Below are 22575 nucleotides of genomic sequence, written 5' to 3' on the forward strand. Positions count from 1 at the left end.
GTTAGATTAGATCTAATCTAAATTTAAGCTTAAGGCAATTCTCTGTGCCTAGAACCAACTGGAGATGCTCCTCAGACTACGATTTCTCACCATATAATCAATACAGATCAACAGAGTCAGAATACGTGGCATTGACCCAAGGCTTTCTAATCTGACTGCTCAGAAGTTTACAAATATTCATTCAATACCTGGAAAAAATCAGGTTATGAGTAGATTAGCAAGTCTTATTTCACAGATGCAGAAACTGACAAGAGAAAGTTTAAGTGCCTAATCCGAGCAAAACTGAACATAAGACACTAGCACCCTGATCCTTAAACCTAAGTTAATAGGTTTAAGTAACTAAATTAATTTTAGTTAATTAATTAAATTAATTACAGAATCTAAATCAACAGAGCAGAGTACAACATGAAAAAATCTTGCCCTGTTTAGAATTTCTGAAAGTTTCAGACTTCACTCCCCCCGACCAAAAAATTATCATGACCACAAATCTCTCTTAATTCCTATCTTCCAAAAGCCACCTTATGAATATTGACAGGTGACCATCATCACTGAGGAGGTTCCAACTTTAGATAAACAAACAATAAAAAAAAAACCCCAAAACCCAACAAACAACAACAGCAATAAAACCACAACAGGGCAGGTTGTACATCTCTTACCTTCTATATTTCCATGAAGGAGACAAAGTTTTCATATAGAGTTCACACTCTATTTTCTCTAGACGCAGAGATTAAAAATCACAATCCTCACAACACATATTGCAGTTATCCTGCACTTTCTAAGCTTACAACACACAGGCAATGCCCTCACAAGCCATTTCCTGGGCTACCCACAGTGACCACTAAGCGAAGGTTAAAGCATGTTCGCTGTATCATCACCAAGGCTCATTCCTACTGCCTGATGGTCAATTTTATTTCTCTGTATTTGGCATCTCTTCACATTCACAGGGGGAATTACTAGAGAATGCTGTGGTTTCCAGTTAGCATTTTGCTGACCAGAGTATCTCCTGAATCTTATACCTCTTTTGCTTTTCCTTAACAGCACCAAGGGAGGGACCAGAAAAGGTGTACAGATTTTTTTAAATTTATTGGACAAAAGAAATAAAGTGCAAAGAGAAGCCAAGAAGAAAATTGGGTATAAGAAGAGGCAAACGTGGACGCATAATTAAATGGAGAGAAAGGTGACTCTCTGGAGAGGCTTTGGACAACAGGATACCAGGCCCAGCTGAGGGTTAGAACATCTTTCCCAGAGCATTTCACAGGGACGGCATTTGGAAGGCATACTATGTGCTACAGTATTTCATCCCAGCAGTCCATTTAGCCATTCATTTTGTCTCAAACAAAGGTATCAAAAGACCTGATGTAGAAGACTGGGAGAAGATATCTAACAGCCAGAGGCACAGGGCATAGTGGTGAGACTGTAAGTCAGACAATTCTACATCTGCTACTCACTAACTTACTGTTAGTTAGCAGCCATGACTGGGATACTACCTTGAAATATCGAGGGAAACACAATGTGCTTAAAATGTATGACACACAGTAGGCATTCAACATGTGGCTATTATTATTATTACTGCATAGAATATCCCAAAATAACCCGGAAAATTAGATTTTAATATTATTTGTATTATTATTTCTCTTTGATGAATATAATCTATTATTATGTCAATTACTTGGTATTTAACATATATTTAAATGTATGATTTCTCCACTAATAACATAACCATTATTTATATTTCTACCTTCAATAACTCAAAGTGCTTCTACATTTATGAATACATTTACTATCATAATGTCATGGATTGCCAGGAGGAAGCAGGGTTACGATTTCTATTTTGCAGGTAAATATTCTTAGGCAACAATAAGATAAACAACTTCTTCAAGGTCAGTGTGGTACTTGGGACTTCAATCTAGATGTCTCAATCCCTTCCCAGCTCAAATAGAAGTCAAATCTCATTTCTTGGGGCCTTCTTGCTTCCCTCAATTTTTATTTTCTATTTCTGATATTAATTTATGAGGACATGGGGACAGAGCCAAGATTCAACATCAGTTTACAAGGTTACCTTCTTGTTTTGCTCAACAAATAGAGATGTTAGAAAGGTACACAAGCCTGGCACCAAACAGCCTTGGGCGATAAATCCAAGCTTTAATTCAGCAAAGCAGATGATGTTGTCTCCAGTATTCCAGTTCCAGCTGGGGATCTTTGGCAGAAAAACCTGTTTCACGGTAGAAAGTAGTAGAAACAGACTTGTGGATACAGAGAACAAACTAGTGGTTACCAGTGAGGAGAGGGAAAGAGGGAGGGGCAAGACAGGGGAAGGGGATTAGGAGATACAAACTACTATGTATAAAGTAAATAAGCAACAAGGACATAATGTATAGCACAGGGATATATAGCCATTATTCTGTAATAACTTAAATGGAGTATAATCTATAAAAATATTGAATCACTATGTTGTACACCTGAAACTAATACGATATTGTAAATCAACTGTACTTCAGTAAAAGAAAAGAAAGTCAAATATTAGAAAGAAATATACCTCAAGAAAGTTCCCCGAATTTGCAATCATTTTGTTTGCTTGTTTTATGTTTTTGAAATATAATTAACGTATAACATTATATTAGTTTCAGGTGTACAACGTTCAATATTTGTATATATTGTCAAATGATGACCACAATAAGTCCAGTTAACATCCATCACTACTGTAATTACAAGTTATTTTTTCTTGTGATGGGAACTTTGAAATTCTATTCCCTTAGCAACATTTAAATATAAAATAAAGTATTATTAACTATAGTCACCATGACTCTTTTATACTAGAAATTTATACCTTTTGTCCCCGTTCCCCCATTTTGCCCACCCCCACCTCTGGCAACCACCAACCTGTTCTGTGAATCTATGAGCTCAGGGTTTCTTTTTTTGTTGTTATTCAACATATGAATGAGATCATATGGTATTTGTTTTTCTCTGTCTGACTCATTTCACTTAGCATTATGCCCTTGAGGTCCACTCGTGTTGTTGCAAATGGCAAGATTTTATTCTTTTTTATACTTTTTGAGAAGACTGTGTATTCTGGTGCTTTTGAATGCAACGTTCTGTATTTGTCTAAGTCATGCGGTATAATATGTTGTCTAAGGCCAATGTTACCTTATTGATTTTTTTATCTGGATGATCTATCCATTGAAGAAAGTAGGGTATTAAAGTCCCCAACTATTATTGTATTGCTGTCTATTTCTCCGTTTAGATTTGTTAACATCTGCTTTATAAATTTAGGTCCTCCTATGCTGGTGTCATAAATATTTACAAATGTTATATCCTCTTGCAGGATTGACCCTTTTGATAATGTAATGCCCTTCTTTTTCTCTTATTACAGTCTTTGTTTTAAAGTCTATTTTGTCTGATATAAGTATAGCTTCCCCAGATTTCTTTTGCTTTCCATTGGCATGCAATCTATTTTTCCATCCCCTCACTTTCAGTCTGTGTGTGTCCTCATATCTAAGTTTCTTGTAGGCAGCGTATAGATGGGTCTTATTTTTTTGGTGTATTCAGCCACTCTATGTCTTTTGATTAGAAAATTTAGTCCATTTATATTTAAAGTAATTATTGGTAAGTATGTATTTACTGCCATTTGTCAAGTGTTTTCTGAAAGTTTTGTAATTCCACTGTTCCTTTCTTCTCCTCTTGCTCTCTTCATCTTTGATTTGATGACTTTCTGTAGTGGTATGCTTAGATTCCTTTCTCTTTATCTTATTTACTATAAATTTTTGCTTTGTGGTTACCATGAAGCTTGCATAAAACAACATACAAGTCTCTTTTAAGTTGATAATAACTTAAGTTTGATCACATCAAAAGCTCTATATTTTTATCCCCACAACCCAAGTTTTGTTTTTGATATTACAATTTACATCTTTTTATTTTATGTAACATTTTACAAATTATTGTAGTTACTTACTACTTTTGTCTTTTAATCTTCATACTAGCTTTGTAAGTGATTAATCCATCACCTTTACAACATTAGAATATTTGGAATTTTACTAAATATCTACCTTTACCAGTGAGACTTATACTTTCATATGTTTACCTTTTACTAATTACCCCTTTCATTATAGCTTAAAGAAGTTCCTTTAACATTTCTTGTAAGGTTTGTCTATTGGTGATGAACTCCTTTAACTTTTGCATGTCTGGAAACCTCTTTACCATTCCTTTGATTCTGAATGATAACTTTGCTGGGTAAAGTATCCTTGGTTGGCAGTTGTTTTTTTTTTTTCTTTTAGCACTTTGAATATATTGTGGCACTGCCTTCTGGCCTGCAAAGTTTCTGTTGAAAATCTGCTGATAATCTTATGGGAGTTCCCTTATATGTAACAAGTTATTTTTCTCTTGCTGCTTTTAAAATTCTCTCCTTGTCCTCAACTTTTGACACTTTAATTAGAATGTGCTTGATATGGGTCTCTTTGGGTTCCTTTTATTTGGAACTTTCTGGCTTTGTGGATCTGAATACCTGTTTAGGAAAGCTGACAGCCATTATTTCTTCAAGTCAGTTCTCTACCCCTTTCTCTCTCCCTTTTCCTTCTGGGACTCCTATAATGTGAATGTTGGTCCACTTGATGTTGTCCCATAAGTCCCTTTAAGCTATCTTCACTCTTTTTCATTCTTTTTTCTTTCTGCTGCTCTGATTATGTGAGGTCTACACTCTCTATCCTGTCTTCAGGTTTGCTGATCCTTTCTTCTGCTTCCTCTGGTCTGCTGTTGAACCTCTCTATTACGTTTTTTTTTTTTCAGTTCAGTTATTGTATTCCTCAGCACTGTGACTTCTATTTGGTACTTTTTAATATTTTCTATCTCTCTGTCGAAATTTTTACTTTGTTCATTCATTCTTCTCCTGAGCTCAGTGAGCATCTTTATGACTGTTATTTTAAACTCTCTATCAGAAAGTAACTTATATCCTTTTCATTAAGGTCTTTTTCTGAGGTTTTGTCTTGTTCTTTTGTTTGGAAGATATTCCTCTGTTTCTTCCTTTTATTTGACTCTCTGTGTTGGTTTCTGTGCATTAGACAAAAAAGCCACCTCTCCCTGCCTTGAATGAGTGGACTTGTGTAGTAGATGAATCTTATTGTTCAACCCTGCCCTAGCCCTTGGTTGTTTCTCAAACCCTTGTCATTGTCCAATCTGCCTACTTTATTTTTAGTGGCTCCCAGTACTTAAGGGTGTGCCAAGATCTGTCCATATCCCAAAGGGGAGGATCTCAGTCAGCACCTAAATTCAGAATGACTGGACTCCAGACCATCAGGCAATAGCTTTTAAAGTATGTAAACATAACTCTTTCCAAATTTACATTTTTATGTAATTAACAATCTTAATGGGGCTCCAAATTTCACCTGCAACTGGCAAAAGCTTTTTGTGTGTAGACTCATTATAAAGTAATAAGTTCATACATTACTTAGATGAACTAAGTTCATTTATTTCTACAGACTAAAAGGGGAGGAGACTGAACAGGCTATAATGTTACAATACCTTGTTATGGGACTGAAGTATCTGTATGATGACTCTGGTATTAGGGTAATAGTTCTTGATAGAGAGCACCCTATAAAAATAACAAATATGCTCATTAGTGATGTGCCATATCCAATGTCTTTATAATATAATTCAATTCAAAGTTAAGTTGATGTGTGGGTAAGCACAGGAAAACAGCACATTACAAGGTTCATTGTTATGATCTTTAATAGCACACACATGGAAGAGTGCTATGGTTTTAGTGACTTAGTAAATTAAATCTATGGAAAGGTAAGCTTTTGGTATTAACAGTGGTCTTCTGGGAGCAATTCTTGAGGAGGAAACAATCAGTTTCATATATTTTAGTCTTCAAACTCAAACACATTAATTACAGAAAAAAACAGAGACTGAATTGCTATCTATAGCTCAAAGTAGCTAACAGACTGTCTAATCCAACTTTCTCATTTTACAAATTAAGAAACTCAGATCTATCTTATATTTACTGTACGTTACAAGTTCTCAGCCTTTTCTTGCTTTTTGTAGAGTCACCCTCAACTATGTGTATTTATTTTGCTCTGGGGGCCAACAGTTAATCTGGGTTAGGTACAATGGCATTGCCCTCACAATGACAGTTTGAATCTCTTACCACAAATTGAGTTCCTGCTCATAGAAAGTTCACAGTTCAAGATGGTAACACTAACCCTAGCCATCTTGAAAATACTGCCAATAGTCAAAAGCACATCATACTGAACCATGCACAATCTTTCACCAGGACTACTGGAGAAAAACCCCAGTAAGTAAAGTCTACGAATAAGGTTCACAAACCACAAATGCCGTCTTTATTTTTGAGGGGCTGTTAGTTAGAATGGTGCTATCTGAACAGTTATCAGTTATTCGTATGCTTGCTTTTTAAATTTAGACAGCTATTATCCCTACAGAACTCCAGGAAAGTAAGTGGAGAAGCACACTGACACACAGTAAACTCTATTTTGACTTCCTTTTTCATACATCTGCACAGTCTCTGGGGCCAAAAAATAAGGCAGAAACCTGGAATATGATGAACCCTGTGCTGTGATACATGCCATCTGTTTAGTCCTATGCACGGGGCTTTATTTTAAAAGAGGTAAAAATCAGATCAGCATTGGAGCATGTAAGACACAGTGCCAGCTTCTTACCTCATGATGTTTGAAGTGTCTTCAGCATGTGAATCACTGCACAGAGGGTTGGCTATAATCAGGCATGCTTCTGCAGAGTCCACCTATTCTTCAAGATTAAACAGCAGCCACCTTGTTAATTATATGTGGGAAACGCTCACGTGTTCCCCTTTGGGGTTTTCTTATGGTTTCATCATACAATTTCCAATAAGAAAGAGAGCACACTTGGGAAGGACTTGTGATAAGGATGTCTTTACATCAGAATTACAGTCCCGCAAATGCTGAACGGGGCTGCACAGACGGACCAGGGTCTCCAACATAGATGTAGACTGCTTTAAAATGGAACAAGTGCATAATGACATTTTTCCTATCATCCAGAAACATCAATTAATGACTACTGATGAGTAATAAGATCTTTTTAAGCAACTTCCCGTATATTTATTTACCTTTCAGAATAGCAAAAAAATTATTGAAGTGGCTCTTATAACCCCAAGTCGCAGGAAAGAGAAAGATTATACTGTGCTTGTCAATTTTTGCTTCAATTCTTTGTGCTGACTCTATAGATCTCTGCTTTAAAAAAACTGAACCTTTTGCTCTATATGATTGTGCGAAACCTAAAACATGAGAGGAAGTTGGCCTTGATCTTAAACGCAAGATGTCTAGAGGGTTGGCTGTTGCTCATCTCTTTTAGTCTCAGCCTAATTGGGATCTCTGCTATTTTCCTTCGTGCCTTTCCTATCAGAGGGCATATCAGTGTGTTTAGAAGAAGCTGGTAAAAGCTGACAGACTCCTAGAAATCTGTCATCTGGTAAGAATCCCACTTGGATAGAAAGATTTAACACACTTCTGCTATCCACAACTTTTTCAGATCTCTTAGACTGGTAACATAAAACTGTTCTAGATAGAGAATTTAGTGAAATTAAAAAATTTCAATATAAATGTAGGTAAATAGTGAGGTCTGCTTGGTATCTGTCAAGAAGGATTTGGAGGTCAATTACTAACATTTCTTTATGATCAGTTTTTAAAGTTGAAGAAGTCGTATTTCCCCCAATTCAAGAGTCTGGAGTAATCCTTTGGGAAGAGCAATACACACTATCGTCTTAATTGCTGCAGCTTAGGAAAATGACAAGGAGGTAAAGAACTAGATCTCACCGCAACTCGCCTCAGATCCTCCCACTTCAGTGCAGATCCAGAAATGAAAGTTGTATAGGCCATGTAGCACTTAAATATGGTTTCCAATTCCAAAGAAGGAGGAACCCTGGACAAAGAACATAGTGCCAGATACGGAAAAAGAAGATTGGCTTTGGTTTAGAGATTGTTGTATTATTTAGTGCATTTAATAAAAACTCTAATCTTCTCTTGGAAAACATACATCCTCCATTATTAATCCATGTCCTTAGGTGATGTAGATACCACTAGCCTAATTCCAGAAATGGGTCTGAAGCTCAGGGGTAATCAATCACAGAGACATGAAAAAATACAAATCAGATTAATGCAAAAAAAAGGGGGGGGGAATTACTAAGAACAAAGAAGTTCAGGATCAATGAAAACATTTCAATTATTCAAAAAGACATAGCATTCTAAGACAACTATGAATTTGATAAAATAGCTTCTAAATATACAAAAAATTTTAACAAAACAAGAGAAATAGATGAACCTGCCACTGTAATGACAGATTTCAATGCATCTCTCTCAATTACTGACAGATCAAGGAGAAAAAATAATCATCAAGTTTGATATTTATAAATTCTGCAAACAATATTTAGGATATCTAATTTAAATTTTTTTCACCTTTATTGAGGCAAAATTGACAGTTAAAATTGTAAGATATTTAGTGTACAACATGATGATTTGATGTATGTATACATTGTGAAAGGATCCCTCCCATTATTTAATTAACACATCCATCACCTCACATATTTACCTTTTTGGGGGGTGATGACATTTAAATTCTACTCTCCTAGCAAATTTCAATTATACAATACAGTGTTATCAACTATAGTCACCATGTTTTACATTAGATCCTCAGACTTTATTCATCTTAAAACTGAAAGTCTGTATTCTTTTTACCAACCTCTCCCTATTTCCCCCAATCCCCAGACCCTGGCAAACCATCCTTCTACTTTCTGTTTCTATAAGTGTGGCTTTTTAAAAAAATTCCAGATATAAGTGACACCATGTATTTGTCTTTTTCTCTCTGGCTTATTTCACCAGCTTATAATGCCTGCCAGGTTCATCCATGTTGTTGCAAGTGACAGGACTTCCTTCCTTTTTAAGGGCTGAATATTTTTAGGGCTGAATGATATTTCATATCATTCAAATATATATACCACATCTTCTTTATTCATTCATCCATAGATGGAAACTTAGGTTGTTTCCATATAATGGCTACTGTGAATAATTCTAATTTTCCTCAACAGCACACAAATATTTACCAAAATGATAATTTACTTGACCAATAAGGAAAGCCTCAACACACTGCAAAAAAAAAAAAGCTGCTGTACATATAATGACCTCTGATCACAGTACAATTAAAGTAAAAGTTAATAACAAAAATATTAAAAAATATTCATCATAGTTGGAAATTTTGAAAAACAGACTGCTAAAAATCTCATGAGCTATGAAGAAATTATAATGAAGTTTATAAAATTCTTAGAAATTAATTATGTGAAAACACTAAATATCTAAGTCTTTGGATACAATAAAAGCATGCTTTAGGGGAAAGTTACAGCTTTGGACATTAATATTGGAATAAACCCAAAGAAATAAGAAGAAAAGAGACAATAAACACAAGAGTGCAAACAGTGAAACAGAAAAGAAAAATAAAAGAGAGAAGATGAACAAAAACAAAGGCTGGTTCTTTGAAAAAAAAATCACTAATATAATAGGCAAAGCTGTAGTAAAATTGATGGAGAAAAAGAGAAGACAAAAATGACTCATAATATTGAAAGAAGATAAAAATACCTACAGGCAAAGTAGAGATTAAAAATAATAATCAAAGAATACAACAACCAACCAAATGCAACAGCTTTTAAAACCTAGACAAAATAGACAAATTACTAAAAATAAATCTTACCAGAACTAACTCTAGAAGACTATTAAAGGAAATGAAGTTTAGTTTAAAATCTCTCAAAACGAAACAAAAATGAACAAAACACATACATAGACCCACACATTAAATAAAATTTTTAAAACCACCAGTTCTAAATGGTTTAGCAGGCAACTTCTACTGCACTTTCAAGCAACAAATAATCCCATTTTTATACAGTCTTTCAAACACCTTAAAAATAGAGAATGGTCCCCAACAAATACTACAAAGCCAAAATAACCATTATAGCAAAACTATTAATTTAATTCACCACATTAACAAATTAAAAATTACACAGCCACCTCAGATGCAGAGAAAAAATTGATTAAAGTATCTTTTCACAGTTAAGAAATAAAACTCATGGTATGTTAGGAAGAGAAAAGAATATCCTTAACCAAATAAAGAGTATCTCTAAAATAAAAAGGATGGCCTTAGTGGGAAAATATTAGAAAAGTTTTCTTTAAAATGAGAAATGAAGAAGAGATACAACTATTGCTTTTTTCTCAACATTATATTTGATGTCTTAGCAAGAGCAATAAGAAAATAAAGATACACTGTACACATAATGATTAGAAAGGAAGAAATAAACTCTCTTTATCTGAACTAATATGATTATTTACATAGAAACCCCTAAGCACTACAGAAAAACAAATAGAGGCTAATTTAACAATATGGATGAATGGAAGATTAATATACAAAGGTCAATTCTGGCTTTTCATACCAAAAGCAAACAAGTAGAAAATACAATAAGACACTATTTCAAATATATCAGAAAATATCAAGTATTATAAATATATATGTCACATATATTTATTACATATATACATATGTAAAATTACATAATATATAATAAACATCAGCAAGCCTGGGAAATTACACAATATTATTGAGACACTAAATGAGATCTAAATAAGTAGACAATCATAGTATATTCAGAGTTAGAAGAATTTGTAACACAAAGAATCAATTTTAAACCAAAGTTTCAATTAGATTCCTCCCATCAATTTCCACAGGGTTTTTCATAGTTCATGGTAAAATGATTATAAAATTTATATGAAAGATAAAGGGCCAAGAAGAGCTTGTCAACTATTGAAAAAAGAAGAGCAAGGGGGGAAAACCTGCCCTAAGATATATAAGGATTAATTATGAATCTTTAGCAATTAAAAAAGTATAGTATTAGTGCAGTAAGAGATACATTGATTAAAAAAAACACAGAATAGACCTATTTATACTGGTAGCATGTCAGATCAGTGAGGGGAAAAGGGTTTATTCAATAACTAGCATTGATAAAATGGTTATCTATGGAAGAAGCTGAAGTTTTATTCATGCATCATGCCATAAAAAAACCAAATTCCAGTATAATTAGAGATTTAAACATCAAAAAAAAATTAAAAATTCTTAATAGGAAATGTAATTAAATATCTTTTAAATATTGGGATACGGAAAAATTCCTAAACAAGAACCAAAAAAATCATTAAATACAATTGAAATGATTGAAAATTTGAACTATAATAATATTAAAAACTTTTGAATATCAAAATACTTCTAATACTCAGTGAAAAGACAAGTTATAAACTGGAAAAATATAGTTACAATTCAGATCACTGATGAAGAGTTAGTGTCAAGAATACATTAAGCACTCCTAGAAATTAAATAAGAAAAACCCCACAAACAATCCAATAGAAAAACAGGTAAAATGAATGAATAGGCTTTTCACAGAAAGAGGAAACAAGTATGGCTAATAAACACGAAGAGAAACTACATACTTAGTGATAAGAGGCTATAAATCAAAACCATGATGAGATTCCACTTTACACTGATTCCACTGCAAAGATTAAAAAGTATGACCACGCCAATTGTTAGAAAGAATGTAGATGTATAGCTACACAAAGTCACTTACACATTGCTGATAAGCTTGAAAAATGGTGCAACCACTAGTAAAAAAAATGATACTATCTCTTAAAAATGAACATTCACATTCTTCACACCATTAAACCACCCTCCCCCCACACACACATACACAGACACTCTTGCACAGGTCCACTAAGAGCCATACAGAAGCCATGTTAATAACAAAATTATTTCCAATAGAAAAATCTAGAAACAATGCAAATCACACCAAGAGTGGATAAATAAACTAAGGTTTACTCTGTCAATGAAATATCATATAACAGTAAACAACTACAGCAACACTCAGAAAAATGAGTGTATCTTAGAAATATAAAATGAGGAAAATCTAAGTACCACAAGATTCCATTGGTGTGACCTTCCTTCTGTAAGTTAAACATAGCTAAACATTTTAAGACTGTACATAATTGCAAGAAAACTATAGGAGAGATAAAGAATGATGATGATGTACAAAACAATTGAGAGAAGTATGAAATGTGGGTAGGATCATATAGTTAGATACGGGTTCTGTCCTAAATTTTGTCTTGATGGTGAGTTCATGTACTGGTGCTTAGAGCATTATTAAAAACAGCTACTTACAAAAACAAACAACCAAAATGTGCTTATGTATAAGTCAAGTACAAAGGCTGTTGTAAGAATTACGATAAATCCAATTCTAATTTCCCAACACTAAAGAAGAAAACTAAATCTATTTATGTCATCCCTCTGCTGAAAGTCCTCCAAGAATTCAGAACTGACTTGGAGAAAAGGCAACTTCCTTAAAGCCAAAACCTTATAATAGACTATACAATACTTTTGTTATCTGGCCCACTATCAACTGCAGTATTTGGAAATTCTCTGAACTTGTCAATCCTCATGAGTAAAACTTCCCCTATTCCCTTAAAACATATGTGGACAAGTGAGAGCTTTGCAGGTTTTCATATATTAAACATCACTAGAGCTGGGGCCTTTGTTTTCAGGCATAGTAAACTAGGTAATTTCAGCCAACCTTCTACTAAGGATATATAAAAATGCTGGACGAAATATAAAAATATCTAATAAATCATGAAAGACATAACCAGACCGTGAAGAATTTCCAGGCCAAAATCTAGAAGAAATCAAGGTCTTGGAGGTTAAGTCCAGTCCCCCCACCCACCAAAGCATTTAGTAATTCAGAAGATACAGCTACCAAACTGAGCTAACATTCTGGTGATGTCATAAGGTAAGGGGTCCAAAAACTTCCAGCTCCCCTGACACACAAAATGAAGACTTTAGTAACTCCTCCAAATTTTAACCTGGCATAACAAAGGTATGCAGGCATAGAAGAAGTGTAAAATTGAATAAATTAGTTTTCAGATGTACTTTCATTCTGAGTTTGTCACCTGGGTAGTACAGTGAACCTCGAGCGTTGAATTTGGATTTACGTGGTCCTAAGGCACAAGTGCCCCATTGTACTTGGAAGAAGTAAATAAATATCCTCTCTGGGGGCTTCCCTGGTGGTGCAGTGGTTGAGAATCTGCCTGCCAATGCAGGGGACATGGGTTCGAGCCCTGGTTTGGGAAGATCCCACATGCCGTGGAGCAACTAGGCCCGTGAGCCACAACTACTGAGCCTGCGCGTCTGGAGCCTGTGCTCTGCAGCAAGAGAGGCCGCGATAGTGAGAGGCCCGCGCGCCATGATGAAGAGTGGCCCCCGCTTGCCACAACTAGAGAAAGCCCTCGCATAGAAACGAAGACCCAACACAGCCATAAATAAATAAATAAAATTTAAAAAAAAATCCTCTCTGGAAGAATGTAATATTTTTCTAGGCTACAAGTTATTTCTATAAATATTTTTTAATAGAAGAATAAGCACATAATCTAAGACAAAAAAGCACACAAAGAAAAGAAGATACTATGTGTAACAACCAGTGGAAACAACAGACAAGAAAAACCAAAGACTTGAGACACTGAATTATGGGACACAAACTACAACATAATTATGTTTATTTTACTGAAATAAATAAAAGGTAACCTTGGAAACACAAGAAACTATGAAAACAGAGAATATTTGATAAAGAACCAAATATAAATTCCGGAACTGAAAAACACAATAACTCAAATTAAAAACTCAATGAATGAGTTTGTAAATAGATTAAACACAGATAAAAAGAGAAGTAGGGGCTTCCCTGGTGGCGCAGTGGTTGAGAATCTGCCTGCCGATGCAGGGGACACGGGTTCGAGCCCTGGTCTGGGAAGATCCCACATGCCGCGGAGCAACTGGGCCCGTGAGCCACAACTACTGAGCCTGTGCGTCTGGAGCCTGTGCTCCGCAACAAGAGAGGCCACGACAGTGAGAGGCCCGCACACCGCGATGAACAGTGGCCCCCGCTTGCCACAACTAGAGAAAGCCCTCGCACAGAAATGAAGACCCAACACAGCCAAAAATTAATTAATTAATTAATTAATTTTTTTTAAAAAATGAGAGAAGTAGGAACCTGGAAGGTAGTTCAGAATAAAGTATCCAGAATGTAATACAGAGATACAAAAAAGAGGAGAAATACAAAACAGAGGGTAAGAAATATATTTGGCACAGTAACAAAAGGACTAACATACTTATAACTGAATTCCCAGAAAAGGAGGAGAAAGAACATAGTGACAAGGGCAATATTTGAAGAAATTATTGAGAATCTTCCAGAAATGGTGGAAAACACCAATCCCGAGACTCAGGAAGACTCATGAATACTAAGCACAATAAATTATCAGAAATTCAAAACTACACACATCATAGTAAATGTATAACATACTTTCACATTAAGTACAATACATAATTTTTTTAAGAAGATAATTCATTAAAGAAGATAGTTTAACAGACTTCTTTAACAGCGACAACAAAAGCCAGAAATCAACAGAATAATACTTTCATGGTTCTTAAGGATAAAATGCAGCAGCTTAGAACTCTATATCCATAAAATTATCTTTCAAGAATGAAAAGAAAATAAAGATGTCCTTACATTAAAAAAAAAAAAAGAGCTTGTCACTGGCAGATCTGCACTTAATTTAGGATAAAAATGGCCAAAAAGAAGCATAATAGAAAATAATAGGAAGAAGAATATGTATATATTAAATCACCTTACTGTATACCAGAAACTAACACAACGTTGTAAATCAACTATATTCTAATTTTAAAAATGGGCAAGATAACAGCCATTTCATAAGAGGGAACCCAAATGGCTTATACATATGAATATATGCTTGGCCTCATTACTAACCAGAAAAATGAGATTATAAACCACAATAAGATACACTGTCTTGCAAAACACTATCCCAAAGAACGGCTAAAACTAAAAAGACTGACGTTTCTAAGTGTTAGGTAGGATGGGAAGCTACATTTCCAAGCGGTAGTAAGGCTGTATGGTGAAAGGAGCTCTCAGGGCTGCTGGTGGAAGTGCAGACCAGAAAAAGCATTTTGAATGACTGACAGTTCTGTTACAGGAAGATTTACTACCCTGCAATTTAATGCCTGGGGACCAGGACACATATATAAGAATTTTCAAAGCAACATTCTTCATAATAGCCAAAATTGAGGAGAAATGTCAACCAACAGTAGAATGGATTAAGAAAAATTGTGGTGTATTCATATAATGGAATGCTCTACTACACAGAAATGAAAATGAATAGGTACAGCTACACCCAGCTGCAACAAGGATGAATCTTACAAACACAACATTGAGGTAAATAAATTTATATTCCATTTATGTGAATTTAAAAACAGGAAAAACTTAAGTATTCTAAATAAACACAGGAGATAGGACAATTAATAAATGTAAGATATAAAGTCAAAATCATAATTATCTCTAGGGACTAAAGATTGGGTTATAATTGGGGAGGGTTTTCCTGGGGTGTTGGCAATAGAATATATCTTGATTTGGGTAGTGGTTACATGGGTGTTCACTTCACAGTAATTCATTTTAATGTATATTGTAATTCTATGTAATTTTCTTTCTGAGTTATAATTTGGGATAAAGAGTTTTAAACATACCGCTTAATTATCACCTTGCTATTTTAAAAATAAATGTAAGTTCTAAGATATTTTTTCTATGCTCCAGTGACTCCTGTGCAACTCTTGGGAATTTTTCACTCAACTTTTGTTCTTATGAGATTATTTAATGCTGAAAAAGTTGGAAAATATTTATTGCTATGCATGTGATATATCTATTGGAAAATATTTAATGATAGACATATAAAAAGCAGGCGATCATTAAGTACTGGAAAAAAATTTGAGGAAATGTACTGTTATCAAAGACCAACATTTATTAGCCATAATGATATAAACACTGTCGCTGTAATTACAAATTAGAAGATAACTATAATGGAACAACTGAAGAAGGGAAAGTGGTGCAGAGGGCTGAATAATATACATCTGCAAAATATCAGGTGATGAATAAATACTGTGTACAACTGAGGAGTCAAAAGAGTGATAAAACATGGATTTAAACTTAGAAGAAACAGTTATCTCTGAGCAGTAAGACTGGAAAAATAGGAAGGGGTTAAATATTTGGTGATAAGTGTTCTGCTATTTGATGTGTAAGTTATGTTCATATATTACTTTCTGGAATAGTACTATCTTCTGGATTCCTACACGGATCTGCCCCATCCCTCAACAACTGCTGAATTAGGTGACCCTTACATCAGTGGTCCGCAACTTTTCTGGCACCAGGGACCGGTTTCATGGAAGACAATTCTTCCATGGATGGGAGGCGGGGCGGTGGACGGCTCAGGCGGTAATGTGAGCGATGGGGAGCGGCTGTAAATACAGATGAAGCTCCGCTCGCTCGCCTGCCGCTCACCTCCTGCTGTGCGGCTTGGTTCCTAACCGGCTGCGGACAGGTGGGGTGAGGACCCCGGCCTTACATGTTATGACAACGTGCCTGTGTGTACATGATTTTCATTTACCCTGATCAGCATTATTGTACCTTTCCAATCTGAGAACTGATATCTTTTTTTCAACTCTAGAAAGTTTTCGTCTTTTCATTTGATTGTGAAAAACTGCACATATACAAAGTGTATAGGATGTATGCGTTCAATATAAAGAATAATAAATCAATATCTATGTACCCACTCAGGCACAATAACAATACAAATTACTCAAGGAAATAAATATCTCATCATTGTTCATTGTTGTATATTCTCTAAGCCTAGTTATCTGGCTCTTTTGGATGTTTTGAGAGCTATATAATATCAATTTTTTTTTCTGTTAATTTAGCCATAGTTAGTTTTCGTTGCATGCTACTACTTATCCTGAATTATAGAAACATAAATTAATATTTTACCTTTATGACATTTCAGAACATAATATCTTGGATATTGTTTTGCTTTAAATAATAAGCAAGTAACCAAAGAAAGAAAAGTGTTAATTTCTGTATCAGTTACCTAGGTTTGCACAAAATCTGGCACAACCTTTGTGGCTTAAAATAATGAGTTATTATTTCTTGAAATTCTCTGTTTTGACTGGGCTCAGCTCAGTCAGTCTTCTGCTCCATGCGGTTTTGTTGGAGACATGACTCTGTTTAGCTGAGAGCTCTAGTGGGCCAGAACCTCTGAGATGGCATCACTTACAGGTCTGTTGCCTCAGCTGGGCTTCTGGAGGAGCTGGCAGCTGAAATGGGCCTCCTCCCCCTAGAGGAGGAGGTGAACTTCTTACATAGTGGTCCAGGGTTTCAAGACACTGAGCGCAGAAGGTAACAGGCTCCTTATGGGGTGGTCCTTTAACTGGCTCAGTCATTTACACATGTTTCATTGGTTAAAATGAGTCAAAAGGCCAGCCCAGATCAATAGAAGGGAAGCTAGAAGACTCCACTTTTGGTGGGAGGAGGGAGAATATGTGTAAACATTTGGGAGGGGTTTCTGGTAGCCATCTTTTAAAAAACAATCTACCACAGTCTTCCCTCTGCTGAATTCTATTTCTCAAGTTAAGTCAAAGGCCAGCACAGGTTTATTGAGAGGAGCAGCATGAATGTACAGTAAGGAAAAGTAATGTGAACCTCTGCACCAAAGGAAAATCCACCGCAATCACAGACTGTGATAATTGCTTTAAAGCAAATAAATGGGGTGATGAGATAGGAGGATTAGAAGACATTAATTTAGATAACTTGGCCAGGGAAGGACTCTGAGTGCTGGGAGATGAAAATAAATCAGTCACATAAAGCAGAAGAGCTTTTGAGCAGAAAGAACAGATCAATAAAGTAGCCTTTACAGAAGTTCAGGAGAGACAAGATAGGAACTTTGAATAGGGTTGTGAGAGTGGAGACAATATGGTAGAATTAGGATTTATGTAGGAGATGCAATTGATGATGAACGTGTACACAGGGTTTGAGGGAGACAGTAAAGTCAAAGACAACGCCTAGTTTTCTGTTTTAAGGACCGGCATTGATGAGGTCCCACTTGCTGAAAAAGGAAAAGCTGTTTCCTTTCCTTCTTGTTTTTTAATTTTTAATTTTTTAATTTGCCTTGTGAGATGTAAATGTTGGACATTAAATCATGAGTTTACTTTTGAAAATGTTGAGTCTGAGGGGTCTTTGAAACACTGGGGTGGAAATACCCAGTAAGCAATTAGTTGTGTGACTATGAAGCCACAGAGAATGTCTAGTGGGGGACATCAATTTTGGAGTCTTCAGAGTATAGATGTAATTGACAAAATTCTAGATAGACACTTAAAACATTTTGTACCATTTAAGAAATTTCATTCATTACCTTGACGAGTACCTACAATAACCTACATTAGGCTATGAAAATACATCAGCAGATAAAAGAAGTTACTTTCCACACATTTAATGATTTCCTCTTTGTCTCAGCTGGGTTACAATTATTAGCCTCTTATCACTGGTTTAAGCACTTTGGGGTTTTTTTTGTTTGTTTTTTTTTTTTACTATTTTTTAAGTAAGAATTCAAGTAATACACAAATTATTGAACAGACAGGCATGACAGTGATTCTGAAGCAGAACTCTTGGCTGTCTGTCAACAGCACCATAAAGAAATTCAAAATGCTTACTGGTTATCTCACACCTGAGAGCCCAAGGTAACGGTGGGTTGAAGGTGTCAGAATGTAAAGAGTGTACAGTGTTCAACTATGAAATGCGTGAAGGCCGAGGTGATCTGATAGGCAATCCTGGATAAAATCAAAATGCCATTTCATATCTGGGTGACTTATTTAGTGAGTGACGTCTGGATAACGGATTGACCATTTGGAAAAAAATAAAGAAGTTAGTTCCCTACACATTACACAAAGTCAATTCTAGAGAGCTTAAATATAAAACATTTCAATATGAAAACCTAAAAATGCTAGAGAGATAGTTACTTAATTCTAGGACACAGGGGTCTAAGAATGTCAGAGAAGCAGAAAGCCAAAAGGAAAGAGTGGATGGATTACAGTCCATGTAAATCGGCTGCTTCCATATTCGATTTACAACAAAAGCACGCATAAAGATTAAAAAGCAAAGGGAGAGGAAAAAACATTTACAACGTATGACACAAAGCAGCTAATATAAAAATATAATGAGTGCTTAAAAGTCAGCAAAGTAACAGAGGACCCTCCTCATAGAAAAGAGGATAAAAGAAATGAAGAGCCACTTCAAAAAAACCACGAACCATCAAAACACACAAAAATTGCTCAATCTCATTAGGAACCGAAATTGTAAAATAGAACAGTTAGAAACCATGTTGCCTACTTAAAACTCTTTTTGTATTAAATAGGCATTTCCCAGTGCTTCACTGGGAAAAACATCTGGCAAGATATATTTTCAGAGTTTAACTCTGGTCATGAACTGCTTTTTCCTTACTTATTGCTTACTATTATTTCCGAATTTTAAAAATTAATACCGCAAGGGCAATTTTCTTCCATTACAAATATTCACACGTATTTCAAGTATTCCCTGCCCACGGGTCATACAGATACACTTACTCTCCCAGGAAAACAATCTCAGTATTGATCTCCCCTGCCTTATGGCGGAGAAAATTCCTCAGGAAAGCCGTCACACTGTCCACAGTGATGTTTCCACAGACCACAATGAACCTAGAAAGTGAAAACATGGGAGGTGGATCATCCCAGGAACAAAAGTATCTTCCTGTCTAGATTTAGAGATGGACAATTAGCTTAAACTTAGTTTGAAATAAAAGTTGGTATTTGATACCTCATTGTAGTTTTGATTTGCATTTCTCTAATGATTAATGATGTTGAGCATCCTTTCATGTGTTTGTTGGCAATCTGTATATCTTCTTTGGAGAAATGTCTATTTAGGTCTTCTGCCCATTTTTGGATTGGGTGGGTTGTGTTTTTCATATTGAGCTGCATGAGCTGCTTGTATATTTTGGAGGTTAATCCTTTGTCAGTTGCTTCGTTTGCAAATATTTTCTCCCGTTCTGAGGGTTGTCCTTTCGTCTTGTTTATGGTTTCCTTTGCTGTGCAAAAGCTTTTAAGTTTCATTAGGTCCCATTTGTTTATTTTTGTTTTTATTTCCATTTCTCTAGGAGGTGGGTCAAAAAGGATCTTGCTGTGATTTATGTCATAGAGTGTTCTGCCTATGTTTTCCTCTAAGAGTTTTACACTGTCTGGCTTTACATTTAGGTCTTTAATCTATTTTGAGTTTACTTTTGTGTATGGTGTTAGGAAGTGTGTAAGTCAGAAAGAGAAAAACAAATACCGTATGCTAACACATATATATGGAATCTAAAAAAAAAAAAATGGTTCTGAAGAACCTAGGGGCAGGACAGGAATAAAGATGCTGATGAAGAGAATGGACTTGAGGACATGGGGAGGGGGAAGGGGAAGCTGGGACAAAGTGAGAGAGTGGCATGGACATATATACACTACCAGATGTAAGTAAAGTAGATAGCTAGTGGGAAGCAGCTGCATAGCACAGGGAGATCAGCTCGGTGCTTTGCAATGACAATGACGTAGAAGGGTGGGATAAGGAGGGTGGGGGGGAGACATGAGAGGGAGGGGATATGGGGTTATATGTATGCATATAGCTGATTCACTTTGTTATACAGCAGAAACTAACACAACATTGTAAAGCAATTATACTCCAATAAAGATGTTAAAAAAAAAAGTTGGTATTTGTTCCACCTAGATTTTAAACTTAGAAACACCAAGGACTGCATCTCCAATGTACAAAAGGAGCATCAGATTTCTGTAGGGAATGATTCCACACATTTGAATTACACATAGCTTTTCAGGCATTTAAGGATAACTATCGTAACTGCTAGATTTTTCTCGGTTATTTATAATTTATAATGGAGTTGCACGTGTGTTAATTTCACTTGATTTTCCACTTGACTCCTGATTGGCTGGTGTCATCTTTTTTCACTGAGGAACGACTGAGCTCAGAATGGCTCACTGATTTTCCCATAGTCAAATACTATGGCTGAGGCAGCATCAGAATCTAGGTTATTTCGGTTTATCTTCTGCATCTAAAATTATCTAGTACTCACAAAAAAAGTGAGTCCAATGGAGAGACATCTAGGACAGGTCCACAAATCTATGCATGTAACTTCTATGGTGAAAAATAGCTGTCAATTTCCTTAGGCTTCATATACATAAAGAAGCTATTTTCCTCCCATTAGTCATGTAAGAAAACTGAAAGCGTAATTTTAGTCTAAGTTAAACTTATATTTTCCAGACCTCATTGCCCTATTTAGCATGTGTGAGATGAACTGGGTTAGACTTTGGCTTATCTAGCTTATTTCATTGTTTTCAATATTTGTTTTTCATTCATTTCATTTTGTTACCTTCCTCTTCATACTCCTGGTTCAATGTTGGTTTTTATCCAACTGTGTTAAGACATCACTCCAAAGGAGTTTATCTCCACTGCGCCTCTTTCCTCTACAGCAGGTAAGAGACTAAATAAAAAAGAATCGCTTTGAATTTAAGATTTCCAATTCCTTATCTTCTTCTTAGGTATGAAAAATCATAGTGGCAATGGAGGTAACACATATCCACAGAGAAACAGAGTAAAAACAACTCCAAATCCACTTCGCTCCCAGGAACAAACAGCTGTGGCATGGACAGAACAGGTGATCTGTGAAGGACTGGAGAACAGGCTGAATCCCTTCCTCACTCTAGCAAACCTCTTCCCATGGATGAGCTTTAGGGGAGTTTGGGCTAAGACAACAGAATTGAATTATTTTAAATTCGAACTGTGACTTTAATTTGATCCATTATGTAAAGTTAGCCATGAGTCAACCACGTGGTTAAAATGAATAAGACAATCAGTAATGGATATAAGAGAACAGTCTGAGATAAGGAATGTACAAATATTGGCACAATCAGCATGTGACACCGAATGACAACATATCTGTCATTCTAGTTTATTTAATCCTCTTATGAGCATCTAGATGGTAGTGTGTATCGAGTAGCAAATATCTTCTCATGGTATTTATTCCAGCACGGCCCTCTTTAGTGAATGAGGACCTTGCCAATATATCCACCTAGGCCAGGCAATAGTGTTTCGAAAGAGAGAGTGACTTAGTAGAATACCTCAAACTGTAGAAATCATACTTGAAAGCTACTTACTTCTTTCCTTTGACCACTTCATAGGAACTGGTGTATTTCCTCTTGTTACCAAAAAGTTCCACCATTTCAGGGACGTAGTTCGCAAACAGAACCTAAAATGATCGGCAAATAAAACCTGAGGTCTCATTACTTCCAAGGACACTCCAAAATTCCAAGATTACAAAGGAGAAAGCAGGTACATAAAACTTTCTCTCTTCTAAGAAAGGCATGACTGGGAACTGTGCTTTTAAAGGCAGACCAATTTTCTTCCTTACTTCAGCCTTTGGATTTGGTTAAAATTTAATAAAATGCTTTTCATCCTTCAAAAAGATGAAAGCAAAGACAAGCAGTAAGGCAACCTCCCCACCCATTTTGTCCTCTCATCACTTCTAACTGCCCTTCTGACTCTTTCACTTGATACTATTTGGG

General features: G+C 35.5%; 1 protein-coding gene across 6 annotated transcripts in view; it reads right to left on the reverse strand.

The window, feature by feature from the left end:
- KCNU1 (potassium calcium-activated channel subfamily U member 1) overlaps positions 1-22575 on the reverse strand; it is a 171998-nt gene that overhangs the window by 85798 nt on the left and 63625 nt on the right. For all 6 annotated transcript variants that reach the window (XM_082374957.1, XM_082374953.1, XM_082374954.1 and 3 more), the window contains 6 exons: positions 22168-22259; positions 19558-19668; positions 7797-7902; positions 6666-6748; positions 5512-5581; positions 2060-2212 (listed from right to left, as the gene is read on the reverse strand). In XM_082374957.1, the coding sequence (XP_082231083.1) occupies positions 2060-2212; positions 5512-5581; positions 6666-6748; positions 7797-7902; positions 19558-19668; positions 22168-22259 (615 nt within the window). The remainder of the gene's footprint in view (positions 1-2059; positions 2213-5511; positions 5582-6665; positions 6749-7796; positions 7903-19557; positions 19669-22167; positions 22260-22575) is intronic.

This window comes from Balaenoptera borealis (genome assembly GCF_965194805.1).
Source record: "Balaenoptera borealis genome assembly, chromosome: 21".
In the NCBI taxonomy this organism is placed as follows: domain Eukaryota; kingdom Metazoa; phylum Chordata; class Mammalia; order Artiodactyla; family Balaenopteridae; genus Balaenoptera; species Balaenoptera borealis.